Here is a 20,122-nt window from a genome sequence, read left to right on the forward strand (position 1 = left end):
AGTCGCTGAGTTCAACCTGAATTTGCAGTTTCAGTTTACCCAGAAGTGCATTTTGGGAGGGGGGGGGAAATAAACTACTAATCTGAAAAATTTCACCCAATGCTAGGTTTTTCCCATTTTTCCCTCTTTTTGCCTTCTGGTAGTTGACTGATGTAGCTGTCTAACTTTTCCTGACACTATTCCCTCAGAAATCAAAACAGCCGGTTACAAAAGCTTTTGCAGACCTATACAGGTGAATTAAGCTCTTCTCACTGCAAAATTCATGATCTAAGATTGAATTATGTTAGCCAAGTAAATCTCATTTTAAACTGACAACCAAACAGAGAATTTAGGAGCATAGTGCAATTTTACAGCTGCATAAATCTCCTTGTACAACAGATGCTATTATCCAAGCACTTTAAAAATAATGAATCAGCTGAGCATTCTCCATGGAGGGACTCTAGTTTGCACACATTGTGTTCAGCCACTGCTATCCTATCTGGGCCAGCTTCACCATTGTTTTTAAACCACTGTGTGAAAGGGGGCTGCTAAATGGATGAGGCAGTTATAAATCTGCAGGTGAAGGTTGGTTCTGGTTTAATTTAGGGTTTGTTTTCCATTTCCTACCTCTCCATCTTTTGATTCCAGCCTCAGCTCCGTCCTGCATGTGGCTTCCATGTTGCCGGCCTCTGCGTTAATTTCAATTCCCTTTGGAGCCTCCATCACCAAAGAGCGTGTGGGTGACTCCAGTCTGTAATGCAGTCAAGATGGGATTATCTCACCAGCTGCACTTTGATGTTAAATCTGAGCATTTCTTCTCACCCCGCTCGATTCCCCAGTGCCTTGCACCTTAGGTGCTCATTGAGAGCCTGATCCAAAACCCACTGAGGTTAGTGGCAAGACTCCATGTACAAAGTGGGTATAAAACTTTACCATTCTAATCTGGTAGCATTTCATACCTACTTTGCCCAGATGTAGATGAAGGAACAAGGGTGCAAGGGTGCAAGGCACCGGAAACTCAGCTTCGCAGGCTGATCAGTTTGCTCGCTATTCTCACAAGTTCAAACATCTGTTAAATAATCAATACCACAACCTGCAAAACGTTATAATTCTGATACACAGCACTTTGCATCCTCAAATCACCATATCAACATGAACAAGCCAGTCCTCCTGACATCTCTGAGAGGCAGGGAAGTGTTATGCTTATTTAAGTAATGGGAATACTGCAGTAGAAAGGTCTAAATGACGTGCCCGAGGCTGTGAACAAGGATTCGAACTCAGGAGGGCCTTGGAATGAAAACCCCTGGGGAAAGTTCAGCTGTTCAGAGCTAGGAAGAGATTAAGGGCTGCTTGTCCCTCCTCGTCAAAACCCCACAGGTATGGGTGGGCCTAGCGTCTTAACGGCTCAATTGATGAAAGCTCCTGCAGGTTCAGAAGCATTCTAATCTCAAAGGGGAGTCAGCTGCCTTGCACAGTGGGTACAGGGCGTACACTTCAGTCTTGCATGGTGGGGGGGGCCCTCTCCTGCTCCTCGCCAGTTTTCACCTGGCTGCATGGCTCACTAAGGCTCTGTCTCCATTGATCCAAAGATGTATTTTTTACAGATTAACAAACCCTAGCGTTCACTGTCAGAGAGCTATGCGAGGTCGGCCCTATCCCTGCCCACCCTAAGCCTGTGGCTGACCTTGCCTGGTTTCTCCCAGTAAAACTAAAGCGCTTTGTCTGAACCGTGTTTACACTGTGAAAGCCACCACGTGTTAGTTACCTACAGTAAAAAGACCCCTCTTTTGTCAGTGAAGCCACAGGCTAAGTAGTCTTATGCTGTTACTTTCACCTGCCTTCCCAAGAGGGAGTGAAGGCACAGACATTAACGCTGCTGCAGTGGTCGGGAGAACACAACACAAAATGGCTGTCCCCTGGCTCTGCTTCACCCCAAAGCCTGGTGGAGCCCCCCGACAAGCACTGCTGTTAACAAGGAGATGCTGCCATGGGAAGGTCTGCAGAAAACCAGCTGCTCCTTCTTCCTAACTGTCTGGTCTGCTTTTCCTCATGTTCTTTCTACTCTCGTGCTCCCTGCTATGATGCCCTAAGGCAGTTACTATGGGTCTGTCTATGCTGCAATTAAACACCCGCAGCTGGCCCAGGCCAGCTGACTCAGGCTTGCAGTGCTGGGGCTCTGGGGCTGTTTAATTGCACCGTAGATGTTCAGACTCAGGCTGGTGCCCGGGCTCTGGGACCCTGGGATGAGGGAGAGTCCCAGAGCCCAGACTCCAGCCTGAGCCTGAATGTCTACGGTGCAATTAAACAGCCCTGCGAGCCCGCATCAGCTGACGTGGGTCAGCCGGAGGTATTTCATTGCAGTGTAGACAGACCCTATGGCCTCTTAATTAGTAGAGACTGCGACCATCTTATTCCAGCTACTCCGTGAACTGAGACACATCCATTTAACTTTTTTTTTTAAAATCATACTTAAGCCAAAGATATGAGACCCTTAAATCTATGTAAATGAATGTGAGTGATGTAATTACAAACTGTGGCTCTTTCAGTGAAACTAAGACTGTGCTTAACGAATACACATTTGTATTTATAATCTGGGTCCAATTCTCCTCTTGCACCCATTTGATATTATTGGGACTATCCTGATATGAAGGGCTTTGTTTTATATATGCAGCTATGCTCCCGCCCCCCCAAAAAAAGCATTCCAATTTTTCACACTTGCTCTCTGGTCACCCTGCCCTCAGAGGACTTTATGCTGGTGGAAGTGAGAAAAGAATCACCCTACTAATTTTTGGCACTCAGGATTGCAGGAGGTCTATTGTATGATTTATTTTCGATCTCCTGAATGAATCCCTCAGACACCTGTCTTTAAACCAACAGCTGAAAATCTATGCAAAGCCAAGCAGTGCAGTTGGGGATTTATGCACAAGAGGGGGTCTGAGTAATGTTTACAGAATACTTTCATTTAAGCAATCGTTTAAGACACACACTGCTTTCCTCTGAGTTAAAACCTTATTCCGTCTCCCAGAACAGAACCAATTTGGAGGCTAATAATGATAGGAAATGATTTAGCGATGAGCAGATCATTCAGAATCAACATTTGTTTTCCATGGCGGCTCTGTGAAGCTTTCCGTAGGACTCACAGCCTGGCAGGTTGGAATAAGCCTTCACTTACAGCGGTAGAAGGGTGACTGAGTGAGACACTAGATCAGGGGTCCGCAACCTTTCAGAAGGGGTGTGCTGAGTCTTCATTTATTCACTCTAATGTAAGGTTTCGCGTGCCAGTCATACATTTGAACGTTTTTAGAAAGTCTCTTTCTATAAGTCTATAATATATAACTAAACTATTGTTGTATGTAAAGTAAATAGGGTTTTTAAAATGTTTTAGAAGCTTCATTTAAAATTAAATTAAAATGCAGAGCCCCCCGGACCGGTGGCCAGGAGCCGGGCAGTGGGAGTGCCACTGAAAATCAGCTCGTGTGCCGCGTCTGGCACGCGGGCCATGGGTTGCCTGCCCCTGCACTAGATCTCTTCATTGTTTGCTCTTACATTTTCCATCCTAGTGACTGGCAGTTACGTCCTTTTTTTTTTTTTTTTTTGCTTTTGCTTTTGTGCTGAGGGCTCTCGAGGGCCTGATTCTGATCCTACTTACATCGGTGAGAGTGACTGCACTGAAGTTAATGCCCTTATCCTGATGTAAAAGCAAGATCAGAAGCAGGCCCTGAGAGATGACTGCTTTCCCCAGATACCACTTCACTGGAGCTGCTTTTGCCCTAAACCAGGGGTTCTCAAACTGGGGGGTGGCAAGGTGGTTACAAGGGGGTCACGAACTGTCAGCTCTGTGGGGCTGACATCCCTCAGCCCCCATTAAATTAAATCCCCCATTTTTAATTTATAAGTGGGGGGTCACAGTCAGAGGTTTGCTGTGTAAAAGCAGTCGCCGTTACAAAAACTTTGAAAAACACCGCCCTAAAGCATATGGGCTTCTGGAGCAACCCCCTTCCTGTTCTGCGAGCCCTCTCCTCAATGGCTTTCAATGGGAGGTAGGTGCCTATGGAGCCTTTGAAAATCCCACAAAGCACCTTCTGCATCTTTAGGTGCCTAAATACTTTAAACATTCTGGCCCTTAGTCTCAGTTCCTCATCTGGGATAACAGCGCTTCCCGGCTGCTCAGGGATGTTGTGAGGATAAACATAGCAGGAAGTGAGATGTGCTCAGATACTGCAGTAAGGGGGCCCAGGTAAGTGCCATGGATAGAAGGTGGGCGTGGGGATACACCAATCTTTCTGCAAACAGCCGTTACCCGAATCAGAAGTACTGTCGAGGTCTTGTTATGCAGAAACTGAACATACTCTGCCTGCACAGAAATGCACGTCAGCATGGACATCGGTGAACTTCATCCTTCTCTGTCTCCCTCATGCTTAATGGGCAGTGCTAACTGTGCTACTGAAACCCCTTCATTCAAATTTATCTCTAGGATGTCTCCGCATTAAAAATGAACAAATGGTGGCCGTTGTGTATCTCCCGGCAAAGACTTCTTACCTTGGCGCTGGAAACTCTGTGCAACCATGAATCAATGAGAGAGCAAAACTTGAAACGCTATCCCTGGGCTTGCTTTAAAACTCCAGTAGTAACCGATGGGAGGTCGGCATATCCGTTTATTCTGTAGTTCCAATGAAATTCATTCTCCTGGAGCGGTCATTGCTTACCCAGATTTCTACTTTTCATTGCCTTCATCATAAGCAGCCCCATTAATCACGTCAGCTGCTTGGATCTTATTTTCTTCCCATATCCCCCTCATCCCCTGCCGAATGAAGTGCTGCTTTTCTTACTGTTATGAGCCACCTTCTGAATTTGACAGGTTTCAGAGTAGCAGCCGTGTTAGTCTGTATCCACAAAAAGAAAAGGAGGATTTGTGGCACCTTAGAGACTAACAAATTTATTTGAGCATAAGCTTTCATGAGCTACAACCCACTTCATCGGATTCATCATCCAATGAAGTGAGCTGTAGCTCACGAAAGCTTATGCTCAAATAAATTGGTTAGTCTCTAAGGTGCCACAAGTCCTCCTTTTCTTCTGAATTTGGTGAGCAAGGAGGATTTGTTGCTGATGCTAAGGCTGCGTCTGCAGCAGCTGGGGGCTGCCCTGCCACAGACCAGCAGTGGTTTTGATGCAATGGACGCTGTTCCCGAAAAGAATGCTTGATGTAACTCCTGCATGGGGAAAATGTACTGGCATGCGGGCAGGTGTTGGATAAATGCAGTACTTGTGATTCGCTGACAGTGCAAGGGAAAGGTGCTGCCGACCACCCTGAGCCACAGACTCCCCATTAGTGCTGAGATGAGGGAGCTTCTGGGGAGAGCCCAGGAGAGCTCGGCTCCTGCAAAAACAGGGCTGTCACTGTGGACAGGGGATCCAGGGCGTGTTGGGAGGACCTAGCATGAGACTTGAATGAATTTTAGGGAATACATGTGGTTAAGGGGCAACCCCCGACCCATTCTTTGAGCCCTCTCCCCAAAAGAAATGAACCAGCAGACACTCCATGGGTGGGAATGAAGTTTCTTGTTCCCCACATGAGACTTCCCTGCACAGGGAACAATCCCAGCTCTCTATATGGAAGAGGGATTAATTTACTTTTAATAGGTCATTGGCATATGATACAGTGCTGTAGCAACATGAGTTAATTTAATTTAATTGAGAAACCTGCAGATTGAGACTAGCCCATGCATTACTGAAGCTGCGGGCCATTATTTCCAATGGTTCTAATGACTTTTTTACAGTATCCTTCAGATCAGCTACAAGACTTCATGTTGGGAATAAAATTAGTCACTGTTAATATTGGACTTGCTTATGTCTCATACAATTGGTAAATTATACTAGCAAATAAATGAAGAGCCACATCAGTTTGCCAGCAATGAACCAGTATTTTAGGATGAGAGTTTCTGTTTTGATTCCTTTGTTTCACTAAAATCAACAGGATCACCCATTCATAATGAGTTGTACCTGTGATACCATTACTTATGAGCTGTCTTCCAAAGGACCTATTTTTTCCCCTAAAAGAAAACACAGTAAGATTTTTTCCATTGATTAGAATAGAAGTTAGTTTGTTTTTGTCGAATTGCCAAGAAACCTCTGGTTAATTTCATCTTGTAGAAGGCCACATCTATGTATTTTGTTAATTGCATTGTTTTAGCTCTGCTGGATAATGGCACAGAACAGGTAAAAGCATCCCTGCTAAGGAATGGGTGTTAAGAGGTCCTTCTTGGGGACAAACTATGACTGACTGTGAGGAAGACTTCACAGACTCTTCCTTATGGAGTTTCCCCACCTAATTCTTCCAGCAAAAGTGAGGCTAGGTGCAGGGTTTTACACCCCACACTTCTCGCCAGTATGGGAAAAGTAGCTGGTTCAATCCAAACCCTCACCACTTCTCAGGAGCTCAGGGCCTGTGCCACTTCATTGGCTTCCCCCTCTGGCTGTCCAGCAGTGCATTTGCATTGGTGATTCGTAAAAATGAAACAAACTAAAAATGTAACACATATTTGGGATGGGGAGAGAGAAGGGAGGAGAGAGAAAAGATCCCAAGCTTAAATGGGGACAGAGACGGGGAAGAGTAAGTGACACTGGGACTGGAGAGGGTGGTTTTAAAGCCGACAGAGGGTCTGTATAAGGGAAGAAATGCTAGCAGTTTCTTATCCCTAATCATGATATTGTGACTTCCAGTTCATATGAGGTACAGTACTCAACCCAACACAGACACAGTAAGTACCGTACAGGCTCAGAGCAGAAATCATGGCGAATAATAAAAATATTTATCAACGTTACTTTGTGCATGGCGTTGATATAAATCTTGTTTTCAATTACATTCTAATGAAATGCATCAATTACTGTATGAAGAGCGATGTATGATTGTAATCTCATTCGGTAGAGATAAATCTTATATATGCAAGGTTTCTTGAACTACATTAATTGCTGATGTAAACAAAGATAGATTATTATCTTCGCATTCAACAATATTATTGCAACATATTCTTCTGTTTGGCAGCATTAATCACCATTCAATTTCCAACAGTTAGGCTGCAAATCCATTATGCAAGTGACAACTCAGATGCAGCTGCATTCTGAAGCAGAAAGAAAAGGAGGACTTGTGGCACCTTAGAGACTAACCAATTTATTTGAGCATAAGCTTTCGTGAGCCACAGCTCACTTCATCGGATGCATTCAGTGGAAAATACAGTGGGGTGATTTATATACACAGAGAACATGAAGCAATGGGTGTTACCATACACACTGTAACGAGAGTGATCAGGTAAGGTGAGCTATTACCAGCGGGGGGTGGGACACCTTTTGTAGTGATAATCAAGGTGGGCCATTTCCAGCAGTTGACAAGAACATATGAGGTTTTTTGCCCCCCCCCTTTTCTTTTTGCGGATACAGACTAGTGCGGCTGCTCCTCTGAAACCTGTTATTCTGAAGCAGGTTATTCTGTACTGTTGACTGAAGGTATATTTAATTCTTAGGGTAATCTGTAGAGGAGACTGCAAATGAAAATTCTTTCAGCTGTAATCTGCAAATCCTTGGCTAATTTCTAGGACAAACCCAGTGAATGTTGCTAGTTTACCTCTCAATATATGCTAAAGGCTACACGTCTAATTATATTTGCTTGGAAGTATTAATATTGTGGTGCCTAATTAAGCCAGGAAGAAGTCTAACTCAAACTGGGAAGGCTGCAAAAACTCTGCTACTTCTGTCCTGGGACAGTGCAGAACCTAAAGGATTTTGTACCAAACTGAGCCAACAGAAAGAGACCAGGAATTGATAAAGTAATATGAATCTGCTCATGTGCTGAAAGTCACACGTGTCCGTAGGTGCTTTGCTGGACTGGGTGCACTACTTGGGTGGTAAAAGCAATGAAACCTCATGTCTCAGACTGCACCTGAGGTATGGACCAATGACCTGCTAATACGTGGCCTATCGCTCCGTTCAATATTTTCACTGTAGTCTCTTCACCCCACCTCTATCCAGCGCTCTTTCCTACCCCAGATTCCTCTAATTTTAGCCTTCCTTCTGTTCCCAGCTGCTCAACTCTCCACAGAGTGCGTGTGGAGCAGGGTGTCAGTCCGTCCGTAGGTGCTGCCGCATCCGTCATAAAGGTCAACCACTTTCCCCTGCTTCTGTGCCCCTAAGTCACTCTCACTCCATTGTCTTCAGTCTCACTTTAAACCCTTCCTTTTCTCTTTCCCTCCCCATTGCCTTTCTCCACAGAGATGTCACACGCCGCAGATACATTTTGCTTTTGCTTTGCGTTTCACCCCAAGAAAGCATGATACATTTGCAGCTGTTTTTGCTAACTTTAGCTTAATGTTGATGGAGTCAATTTAGTTTGTTTTTTCCTACCTTGAATTTCAGGCCCTGTTTCTAGTGTACTTTCCCCAAGCATAGCTCATGTTAACATAATACTCTCCTGACCATACCAGGGAAACAACTTAAACTACTGCAGAGAGTAAATATATAAGAGAAGTGGTAATTGCCTGGCAGTTAACAGTTATAAACTATTATAACACAGGTTATAAATCACGATTAGCATAATGCTTAGTTGAAATTGATCTAAGGCCTGGCAGGTTCTGAACTAATGAGAGACTGGATTCATATCCTGATAGCAAGAACACGCCCCATATGTACTAATGAGCTGGAGGGGCCCTTTGTTGGCTGTGCTAGGCAGGAGAATCTCTGCTTTCATTTTCAAAAGAAGAAACCTTTTATTAAACGTATTTTGGCGACCTATGAGGACCTGCCCTATTCTGAGTGATACCTCATCCGCCCCTCACCATAGGGATGAAGTTCTTTATATATAGTTCATGTGATGTCCCCAAACCTAAATACACGTCATGATTTTTATCCTTTAGACGCAGTTTACACATTCGTAATGTTGCAATAACTTACTCAGAGACACCATAAAGTGCTACAAGCTGCAGAGTTTCCAGGAACAGAAGTGTACAGAATTTCCTTCAACAGCCCTTCTTGTGACAGACGAGCATGCTGTGTTAGGGGAATTGCTGAAAAAGATGTCATCATGCAAAGTTGTCCAAAATGTTTTAGGGTTTTTTGAAATTTTAAATGACCTTTCCGGTGGTTTACATGAAGGCATCTACCATACCTAAAAAGAGACTAATCAAGATCAGACAGAAGATACCAAATGTAGCTAGGGAGGATATGCTTTGAAAAACGACTCAGCTCTAGTTTTATTGTAAACTGGAGGACTGGCACCAGGGTAGAGATTGTCCAAGAAGGAAAGTATGAAATTAATGTTTAACCAAGAGGAGATAGGGATGTGAAAATTAAAATCATCCGGATAATTAAAAATGTTGATTGTAAATCAAGGAAGAAAGGAAATTACCATAGAAACTGGGAGATAAGTCTAAAGTGACGTGTGATACATACTGATGTGGCTTGAAAAGATGGTCTGTTCAAATGGATGGGAAGGGATTTCATAGCCACAGAATGACTGACTAATTTTTTTTAAATGTAAGGATGATGGCAGTTCCACTCCCTCTTTGCCCAGTGGAATGTCTGCACATTGGTCTTGTTCAGAATCCCTCATGGACCTGAGCAGAGAGTTGCTTAAAAGATAAGGTTCAGCACCACAGGATGGAACTAATCTAACAGCCACATGTTGCACTGCAGTTTCATCAGAAACACTGGGGAGCCTTTAACAGGACCCAGCTGGAGCAGTGAGAGGAGGCTGACTCCTGCGGCCCAAAACCTCAGCTGGTGTAACTGTTGACTTTAACTGAGCTATCCTACTTTACACCAGCTAAGGACCTGGCCCTAAGTCTTCATTGGCTGACAAAACAGCAGTTTTGAGAACAGAGGAAGATGATGAAAAATACCATAGCAATTCCACACGGGACGGAGAGGGAGAGCTTGGAGAGAAAAACGTGCCAGGTTATAGATTGCAGAAGGTACTGTGTGACAGAACATTAACACACAGTAAGAGGAATCCCTGCTCTGGAGAGCCTACGAGCTGGGAATGGAAGTGTGGACTGCTGGCATGTGTAGATTTGACAGATGCTAACTGACATTGACACATAGCAAGTACAATAATAGCTGCCAACTAAACAACAGCCGTGTCATTGATACCGCTGTACAGAAGTTAAGAGCCTGTAAGTGTTTTGATTATAATTCCTTATCGTCAAATGTCTCTAACTTGGCCTAAACTTGTAGCCCAGGCCAAAATTTGTCATGGAAGGACTCAGCCTCCTGGTTATTTTGTGTCTGTGCTAATCAAAAGACTTGATGCTGTGACCTGCTCTGCCCCCTCAACTCCCACTGACTTCAGTTACTGTGTGTTCTTAAAGAAGAAAAACAATGGCGTCTGTATTTTCCCGTACGCTCTCAGAATCACACACTATACCTGCTGTCTTAGCTTACCGATGACTTATTTTGGTTAAGGGTCAGTGAATATTTCCTGTTCAGCTTATCTACTGTACCTTGTTACATTCACTTAATACAAACTTTAAATCCCCCCCCGCCCCCGGTTCTAGTATGTGAGTGCATTGATTTCACACATTAAGAAAATCAATTTATGAAATGCTACGTTACCACACCAAACCCCAAATGCAATCTTAGAAACAAAGGTCGGGCTAATCGAAGTTGCTAATCAAACTTGGAAAGCTTTTCACTGAAAAGCGTAAATGGGAAGAGACCATGTCAGCCTGAATTTGGGAAGAAGGTCTGTGGCTGGGTATCATTTTCGTGGGATGTTGTTAAGCTAGGAAGGAAATAAAGGAGAGTACAACACATTCTAGTTCTTAAATGCCCCTCCCCAGCACCCCGACACCTCAGTCCCAAAAAGCTGTATCATGGTACAGCAGTAAGTGAGTACATCACAATGGGTACTGCAGACCCAATGGGGAGGCAACACATTTCATCCCAGCTATGAGAAATTATAATGGGAGTGAGGAAGATAGCACTAAATAGTAGCCTCCAAGTGGGCTTGTCCTTCTAGAACCTGGGTGAAATTCACCCTGTGCAAAAGTACCCCACAAAGATTACGTGCTACTTAAGTTCCACTTAAGCCCTATTTTGAGGCCGGCTTTGTGTGAGCATTTTATGTAGGGGTGAATTGCACTCGCTATCCGTTGTTACAGGTGAATTGGGGTGACAGAGCCATCCATGGCAGGATGGTCCTGGGTATATCATGCAGAATACCCTGGTTTCAGCTTGGAAGCACCTCTACATGATAGCCAAGGATTGGCCTACTCCGCTAACGCGGGCCAACCTACTAGTGCTTTACTACTTTTTAGTCCCTTTCCATGGTGGAATACATGATGCATCTTCCGTGTTTGTCTTATAGTTCCTTGTTTAAGTGTGCCAAGTAATCTTGCTGAATAGACTAGAATTTTGCTGTTTATAGAGTTATTTATACTCAAGGTCCCAAAGTAGAGCTGGTGGGTGACATTTTTCCAGAAAAAACTTTTTTTTGCCAAAAACGTTCAGATTTGGGTCAACTGAAACAATCAGCAAATTCAGGTTGATTTGAGGACATGGTTTTGGCGGGGGGGGGGGGTGGGGGCGGAATCAGTAAAAAATCAAAATGAAATGTTTCGACTTTTCATTTTGGAATTTCCATCAATTTTGTTTATAAAACATTTAAAAAAACCTCTGAGAATCAAAATAAAACCTTTTTGACATTTCGTTTTGCCAGAAAAACTGAAAGATTTTTTGTTTCAGATCACACACAAGGATTTTTTCCCCAATTTTACGGTTTGGTCTCCATACAGAAAATCAGTTATTCGCAAAGCTCTACCCCAAATAATCCAGTACTTTCAAAGTACTGAATTAAATGCTAGATGTGTAGTGCTTTGCAAAAGCAGCAGCCATTATCCACAACAGTCTGCATGCAGACTTCAACATCAGAACTGTTGCATGAGGAGAGGGAATGTTGACCCAAATAACCAGGTTCTCTTTTTGAAAACAATTATGGAGTTTTAGCTGCCATTTGGACAGACACAATGGAGGAGGTATAGGGTGTAGCTATAGCTGGTTTGGGCCCAGGATATTAGAGAGCTGAGATGGGTGAGATATCTTTTTTTTACCTCACCCACCTTGCCTCACAGAGAAGGGTCATTTAGGTTAAAATCTCATGTGGATGATACAGAACAGTGATTTTTTTTCATCCTTTTTTTCATTTGGGGACCCTGAAAAAATTTCAAATGGAAGTGTGGACCCCTTTGGAAATCTTAGTCTCCAGACCCCAGGTTGAAAACCACTGTTCTATGGTAATGACAAGCTTTTGAGAACCCCTTAGATATAGTCTGCAGACCCCCAGGGGTCTGTGGGCCACAGGTTGAAAACCACTGATATAGAATTTCAAAGTACGATATGGTATTATTTCTGGGACCGCGTTGTACTTTTCATGTTCTTCTGTTTTTGTTACTTTTAAAGAGATGGCAATTAATAAGAAATTACTAACGAGAAGCAAAGAGATACCCAAACCAGAAAGAAGAAAATACTCTTCTGAAAGCTTAGAAATTTTAGGATGCAAAACCATTACGGAAAAGGGGTGTGTGCGCCGTGCATGCACCGCATATTTGGTGGTGATCTCCATCCTGTACATTGGAAAACTTGATCTGAAGAGCTTATTTAGCATGACAAAACGCCTACAGCCTGATGGCTATTTCTGCAAATGCACTTACAGACCTTACAATATGGGGATGGATACTCCTGTGGTATATACATTGATTGCATTGTTCGTTTGTAACGATTGCACTAAATTAAATCTGTATGAACAATCTTACTCATTTTGACCTTAGATTTTTGTCCCCCCTCTTAATTAACTTCAGTAATAAGCCAAGCACCATCTAATACCACGAGTGGCCAGATATTTTGTTCGAGGCCTGTTGTTTATTTCATGCAACTTTACGAAAATGAAGGTTGAATTGTTATTTGCTAAATGTCAATTTTTACACTTCACTGGACCTTTTCTGAAGCTTGTCAAGAATGAATCTGTAGGAGTAAAGTCACTTTTTTACCTCTGATCTGAAGTGTATAGAGGCTCTAACAGCTTTTCAATTACTTTTCATTGTTATGCAGAAGAAAATGCCATTTGCTACCCATACTGCACTTAGGCTTGCCACAATTCTACTTCTGTTTTTTCATTATTTTGACAGATAATATAGATGTTTATTTTTAAGCATTTTTTTCCAATTTTTGTCTATTTAAATTTTCACAGCTTCAGGAAATTGTCGGAGGAGGGCAGACAATTACTTAATGACAGCAGATGTTGAGATTCAAAAAGTTCAAGTTTTATAACTCTTAAAACACTAATTGTCACATCACATCAAAATAAACAAATTAAATAGCTTTAAATCAAATTCTAATAAGTTCTCAAGCAGCATTTTTCTTACTTTGCCTATATGTACGTTTTGATTATTTATAGATGGAAATATTTTCTGTCGGTTTGTGTGTGTACAGTGAAATAATTGTTTACCAAAATTTACTGATAAAAATCTAATCCTTAGAAGCCTCACTATACTGCACAAAGGGTCTGTAACTGCATCAGTTCTGTAACTTAAAGGACACATTTTTTCATGGAAAAAAATGCCATTTGCTATCCATACTATACTTGACAAAGGGGTTACCCGGGTGTAATTGTGGTTAGAATTTAGCCCAAAATTCATTTAATAAAACAAAAACATGTTAAAAAGATCTCAATGTTCTAATATACTTTTTAAAAATCTATTTTAAAGGCCAAATGAATTAGACCATTAAGTTGCCTAGCAGTGTCATAGTTGGGTGTCTTCCAATTACACACGCAGGTTCTATGAATGCACATTCAGAGACCCTGATAAAAGTAAAACAATTCAATGTTGAAAACAGTAGCTCAGAGCTAGGGAAATCGAACTTGTTTTTGCTGATCATCAACCTAGTTAAATATCATGGAGTTGTCAATCCTTCTCAGATTTTAACTTTATTCTGTTTCACTCAGGAGTTACTGTGGAAATAAGGAAAGATACAGAGAAAAATCGGATGGTAAAATAAGGTAGATAATGCAGCAGAGAAGAAAACAGAGGGATTTTGAGGATCAAAGGAGCCAACAGAGGGATACGAAAAAACATGTATATAACGCACCCCGACAGGACTAGCCTAACTTTTTAGGGCTTTTGATTGCCTTGTTCTTAACAGCAGCTTCTCTTTAGCTAGAAACAGTCGTTCTGTTTTTTATTTTTACATGCAATCACTCTTGAATAAACTTTGTGTTTTTTTTAAAGTATAAGAAAATCTATTCTCCAGCTCCAATCACTTCCGATAACATAAAAAGCACTCTGTAATCTTCACCGGTTTCTCTAGTTGTTCCCCTAGCCCTCCCTATTCAAACAAAGCCATTTTTTGGTTTCTAAAAAACTCCATTCAGTGATTTCTCAGTGGGTAGTGAAATGATGCAATTAAAGCAGCTAATGGCGGGGGGGGGGGGAGAGAAACACTGAGGTGACCATGAGTGGCAGATAGCATAGGCAGGGGAAGGCTGTGCCTCCCCAAACAGCCTGGCATGGCCTCCCCCCCCAACCCCCGGCTGCCTGCTTTCTGCACTTCTGTGGCCCAGAGGCTGGGGCAGGCAGGGTGGGGCCAGTGCACACAAGGCCTGGGGCTGGGGCTCAGGCCATGTCCTGCCACCTGCCCGTTCACCCGGTGCTGGGAACGCTAGGACTGCGCCACCCGCTCAGCACTCCAGGGCTGGGCGTGCTCCGGCCACACCACCCAGGGCTGGGGCTGTGCAGGGGAGCTGGCGGCTGGGAGGAAGAGGGGATGGGCTCTGGCAGGGGAGGAGGGCTTGAAGGAGAGGGTAGGGTCTCAGGCAGCGGGGGAGGGGATAGGGGCTAGCATCCCCCAATGGCTCGTTCACCCGCCGCTCATGGAGGTGACGTAAAATGGATTAAAAAAATGGAACTGGTGTCACTAAGTTCCAACAACTCTCAGTGAGAGAAGCACAACTGCCAGCATGGGGATTTAGCTGGGTTTTCATTTTATTTGTATTTTAAAAAACAACCATTCAATCACATAAGAAGGATGGTCATGTAGTTAAGGGACTGGCAATCTGAGTTTAATTCCCAGCCTCGCCACAGACTCCCTGTGTGACTGCTGGCACACTGATTAGTCTCTCTCTCTCTGTAAAATGGGTTGATAATAATAAGGCTTCCTTTCTCCTACGCTTTGTCTTCTTGTCTTGACTGTTGTGGTGTGTATCTTTTATATATTTATCCACATCACAGAGCAACTGAATGATTTGGCACAGGTCTCTGTTTGCTGGAGGACTGGGAAGATTGGTCAGGGACACGGTAGATTACTTTTGTGAAGCTTCCAGCCCGGCTGCCTGCCTCAAGCCCCGTCAGTGACTCATTTTCATGAGTAGGGAGACGTGACCAAAAAGAAAAATAATTAACCAGTTCAAAGCCTGCTAGGGGCCAGCTGGACGCAGAGGAGGGGGTGCTGTTTTAGTCATAGCCCACTATACTTCCTACCATGCTCATGACCTTCCCCCACAGTGGGTAATATTCAACACCTATATCCTTCAACGACATGGATGCATACTGGGGCAGGAGAATTCAATCCGTAACAACCATTAGTCACAGTCAGTTTGTGATTTACACCCTGTGTTAAGGGAAGCAGGAAATGCCGCAGCGCTCGGACGCCCACGAGGCATTCTCACCCACTCAGCCAGAATTCTACATGGGGCTCTGGAGTGGCACACAGTGGGAGCGGGAGCTCTTCCACCTTTTCTAGCCCAATGCCCTCAGCCTTTTTCTCCTGGAGCTCTTTGGAGTGGCTGCTGCTCACAGCCACAAAAGCCTGGCAAGGACTGCCGTTGTGGTGTGCCCCTGTTCTGCCCTCTCCCCACAACCCTTTCAGGGCCAGCCAAAATTGGACCCTAAATACCTGAATAGAGAACACACAACGGACCCACTATGGACCCGATATCATCAAGACAAAATGGCAAAGCGCCTCCCAATCAGGGACAGTGCCGCTCCACAATGCCACCATTGCCGGGCTGTACTGATGTGGTGCTTTGGAGCCCTGAGTCAGTAACCCACAATGGAACTGAACTGTAGGGAGGCTGCAGGAGGTGTGGGGGAATACCCTCGCATGCAGATGCAAGCCGTACTGACTTCAGGGGGAGAGCAGGACTATGAGCGGCCTCACAGCACATTGTAACTGGGATTGGAATCTAATCTTTAGAGTCAAACTTAATCCTTCTTTGGCTGGCGCCCCCCACCCCCCACCCCAAAAACCAGTGGAGAAATACTGCAAGAGAAAACTTAATGAGGGTTATGTTTAGAACCGGCCAAAAAATACACATTTCCATCCCATGAAAAACATTGAGATTTTGGGGAGGGGAAAATTGTCCCGAATCAGGAAGAACAGAAAAAATTAAATTTTTTTCATAAAGCAAAATTCCAAAATATTTTATTTTGGGTCAACTGAAATATTTACACCATCTCAGTATCTGGAAGGTGGCCTACACATGGGAAAAAACAGAGAGGTTGGCATAGGCTATGGAGGAACCCAGGATAAAAGAATTGGTGTAAGAGCTAGATAAGTCTTTTTGCAGGTGGTTTCTCTAGGAACACTGCAGTGCTAGAAGCCAATTAATTCCAATTCTGCCTTTGTTCTCTGAATCACTCTAAAATGGGTAATGAACTTCCCCAACATGGATGCATCACAAATTTTCCCAGTGTTTTCTTTCACTTTTGGGATTAAGCGTCCATGTTTCCCAAATGCCTAAATAAAACTTTTCAAGTGCTGCCCACGTCACATTATGCATCCAGATTTGGCTGCTGTTTATAAAGTTAAAAAAATACATCTTATGTCAGGGAAGTGTTGGAATCTCTAATCCCAAAGCTGCTGTTTGAAGAGTGATGGCTTCTTTCCAGTCTGCCTGTTCGTTATTTTTTTGGGAGGGGGTTTCAGTCCTGACTTTGACATTGAGCCATGCAGACAGGCTTTAGCAGACGGGAGAAAGTGAAGTTCTAACAGCCACTTCACTATATGGTCTGAGTATTGAATTATGGACCATGAAGGCAACAGTTAAGAGCCTTGATTTCCTGTAAGCCGTGTACCATAGTCTCGAAGTACATTTTTCTCTACTTAGCAGCCTGTCTTGACTGAGCAGCGTAGAGGCACTCACACGGATTTCTTAGTGTAAGGGCTTGAAAAGTCAGTGGTTCAGGACCCTTGTCGGTAGAATGCTAACTTCACTGATTGCTTTGCTTGCTAAATGCAGGCACCTAGACTTGGTGTTTTTCGTGATTACAATGTAACAGTAAGTCTAAAAATATTTCATCTGTGCTAACCGTTCTTTTCCATGACTAGTCATAGAAGGACCCTTGTGTTATTGCATTACATGGATGAGATTGTCTTAGACAATCACAAACCTTACTAAAAAACCTAAAATTTAAGCTGCAGTCAGAATGTAATGCCTGCATGAAGCCAGCCGAACAGGTTTACCTTGGACTAAGGGCCAGCTTTTCAAAGGTATTTAAGCATCTAAAGATACAGATAGATGCCTAATGGATTTTCAAAAGCACGTAAGTGGTTAGGAGCCTAACTCTCACTGAGTCCAATGGGTGTCTAATTTGCTAGGTGCCTAAATATCTTTGAAAATCTGGCCCTAACTGGTAATGTAATAGGTAACAGGGTCTTCTCACACCATCAACTGTTTACGGCTATCCATACCAGTTCTCATCCACTACCAAATGAACATTTTGGATAGTTTTCAGAGTAGCCGCCGTGTTAGTCTGTATTCGCAAAAAGAAAAGGAGGACTTGTGGCACCTTAGAGACTAAAAAATTTATTTGAGCATAAGCTTTTGTGAGCTACAGCTCACTTCATCGGATGCATTCACAAAAGCTTATGCTCAAATAAATTTGTTAGTCTCTAAGGTGCCACAAGTATTCCCTTTCATTTTGGATAGTCTCTCTCTGGGAGAAATCCACCACTGTACAAAGGGCCAGTACAAAGCCTCAGAGCAGGGATTAAGTGGCTCCCAGGAGGTGCCTATTCCTTGTGCTTTGTAAAGGGTTAAATTTCACCGTTTATGCAATGTCCCAACCTATCCATACATACAGGGATGTATTCTGGATGATTCTACTTTATCTAAGGGCAGTAGTTTGCATGGCTTCCCCTTTTAATTAAAGGGAAAGCAACACTGAACTGTACAATGCCACTGCAAGATGACTGAACAGTTTGGCAGGCAGCTTTGCAAACAGGCTGATCCTGTTGGGATCCTGGAAGTGGCCAGGAGGAAGCCTAAGGGGAGGATCCACAAAGTCCAGGATATCAATTAATTACGGGGGACAACTAAAGATATAACAGGGACAGGCATGAGGTCACAGGGCTAAATGAAGGGAACCTGACGGGGACACCGACCAGAGAACCCCGGACAGTGCCCACTGCTCCTCGAAGGTGTCAAGGGAGTCAGCAGACGACCTCCAGATGAACTCTGCCCGGATGCATGAGCAGACGGAGGATCGGAAATAGGCCCCTCAATTGCAGGAAACCCTGTCAGCCAACCTCCTCTCTCCGGTCCTGGGCAGCTGCAATTCACTGAGATCTCTCAGAATCTGATTCTTACCAACATAACCAGAAGACAGCATTTCAGCAACCGCTGGATAGAAGTCTGGAGTAATAGCAGAGGCTCTTGTAAGATGCGTTGTGACAACCTGGGATTCTCTGCTCCTGCAAACTGTGAGGGCTTCAAAAATTCAACTTTTTTTGTTGTGAAAATTTGGCTGCCGTTCTCAGTCAATGCAATGTCCACATGCCATATTTTATTATGGCAGTCAGGGAACTTGGGATCAGAGCCAGCCTGGAGAAAGCCTCTGGATGAGCTAACCCGTACGCAACAGGAGTGTGTCCTGCTAGTTAAGACTAGGCTCTGGAAGGCACACGATGATCTTATTTTACATGTAACCAAACGTTTCCAATATGTCTGCTTACCTGCAATTACTGTTCTTTGTTAAATAAGCGTATATTTTTCACTACCACCTCTAAGGGCTGTGAGGTGAGGGGAGCTGCGACACCTGAGATGAAACCTGTAAGCCGACGTGCACTGTTCCTGTGGGAGCAGCAGATCTATGAATTCTGTGAGCGCCCAGTGGACTAGAGGTTAGACACTCCAGGGGAACGCTCGGAGCCTGGAGCACACTTACTGCTTGCATGCAGAGGGACAGCTGAGCCTGTGTAGGCTGAGAGAGGAGAGCTTGTTTGGCCTGTGGGTTGTGGACCCCCTGGCAGGTACAGACAAGGCCGCCTCATGCTACGGGCAGGTGGTAGCGAGGTGCCTCACGATCTTGGGTACCGATGGGAGATGTCACACCTCTCACCCAGAGACAAAGTCGCTGCTTCTTCCCAGGCCAACTGGCTGTCTTGTCCAGTTCCCAGCCACAATACAGTGGTTGCAATGTAAAAGTTAGTATTTGTCAATGGCTACCCATAGCAAGCCGTTTTTCATTATGCTCAGTGTAGGAAATAACTGTGGTCATCTTGGCCCATGTCTTTGGCCAGGTCAACGCAGATCTGTTGTACCAGTCTAACTGTTGCAGTTCAGGGTGTGATCTCTCCCCACTGCCCAAAATAATTATACCAGTACTACCCATAGGGCATTCCTGTAGGTGAATAGCTACACTGGCCCAAAGCATCTTTACCTTGATATAACTGCACTCACAACAGGAGAGTTGCACTGCTTGAACTGTACTGATGTAGTGCAAGCCAAAGCCTATTTTAGTGGTGCCCACCTTGCCTGTGTCCCCAGATCCTACCCACCTACAATGTCATAAATACACCCCAAAAGACTTTGCTGTTCCCACTCTGACTGACAGGAGCAAAGCAGGCAAGCAGCAAATAACAATTCAGGTCAGAAGCTCTAAGGACATTAATGGCACTGCAGGCCAGGTGGCAGGGAGAATAAACATATCTGAGCACTCAGAAAAAGAGATTTACATTTGCTTTCCGCTACGAGGGGCAAGGTATAGGCGAGGGAATCAAGTCTGGACATGGCAAATAATGCCATGCACTTTGCCATGGGCTGGTATTTTACCAGTCCCAACCTTGACTTCTCCACTGAGAATGCCAACAATGGCACCAGTTA

At 44.0% G+C, this 20,122-nt stretch overlaps 1 protein-coding gene across 4 annotated transcripts in view; it reads right to left on the reverse strand.

Annotated features, from left to right (window-relative positions):
- Positions 1-20,122, reverse strand: part of SGCD (sarcoglycan delta) — a 498,497-nt gene that overhangs the window by 10,217 nt on the left and 468,158 nt on the right. For all 4 annotated transcript variants that reach the window (XM_037906780.2, XM_037906781.1, XM_027820892.2 and 1 more), the window contains one exon: positions 607-730. In XM_037906780.2, coding sequence (XP_037762708.1) covers positions 607-730 — 124 coding nt within the window. The remainder of the gene's footprint in view (positions 1-606; positions 731-20,122) is intronic.

Source organism: Chelonia mydas, chromosome 8 (genome assembly GCF_015237465.2).
Source record: "Chelonia mydas isolate rCheMyd1 chromosome 8, rCheMyd1.pri.v2, whole genome shotgun sequence".
Lineage (NCBI taxonomy): Eukaryota > Metazoa > Chordata > Testudines > Cheloniidae > Chelonia > Chelonia mydas.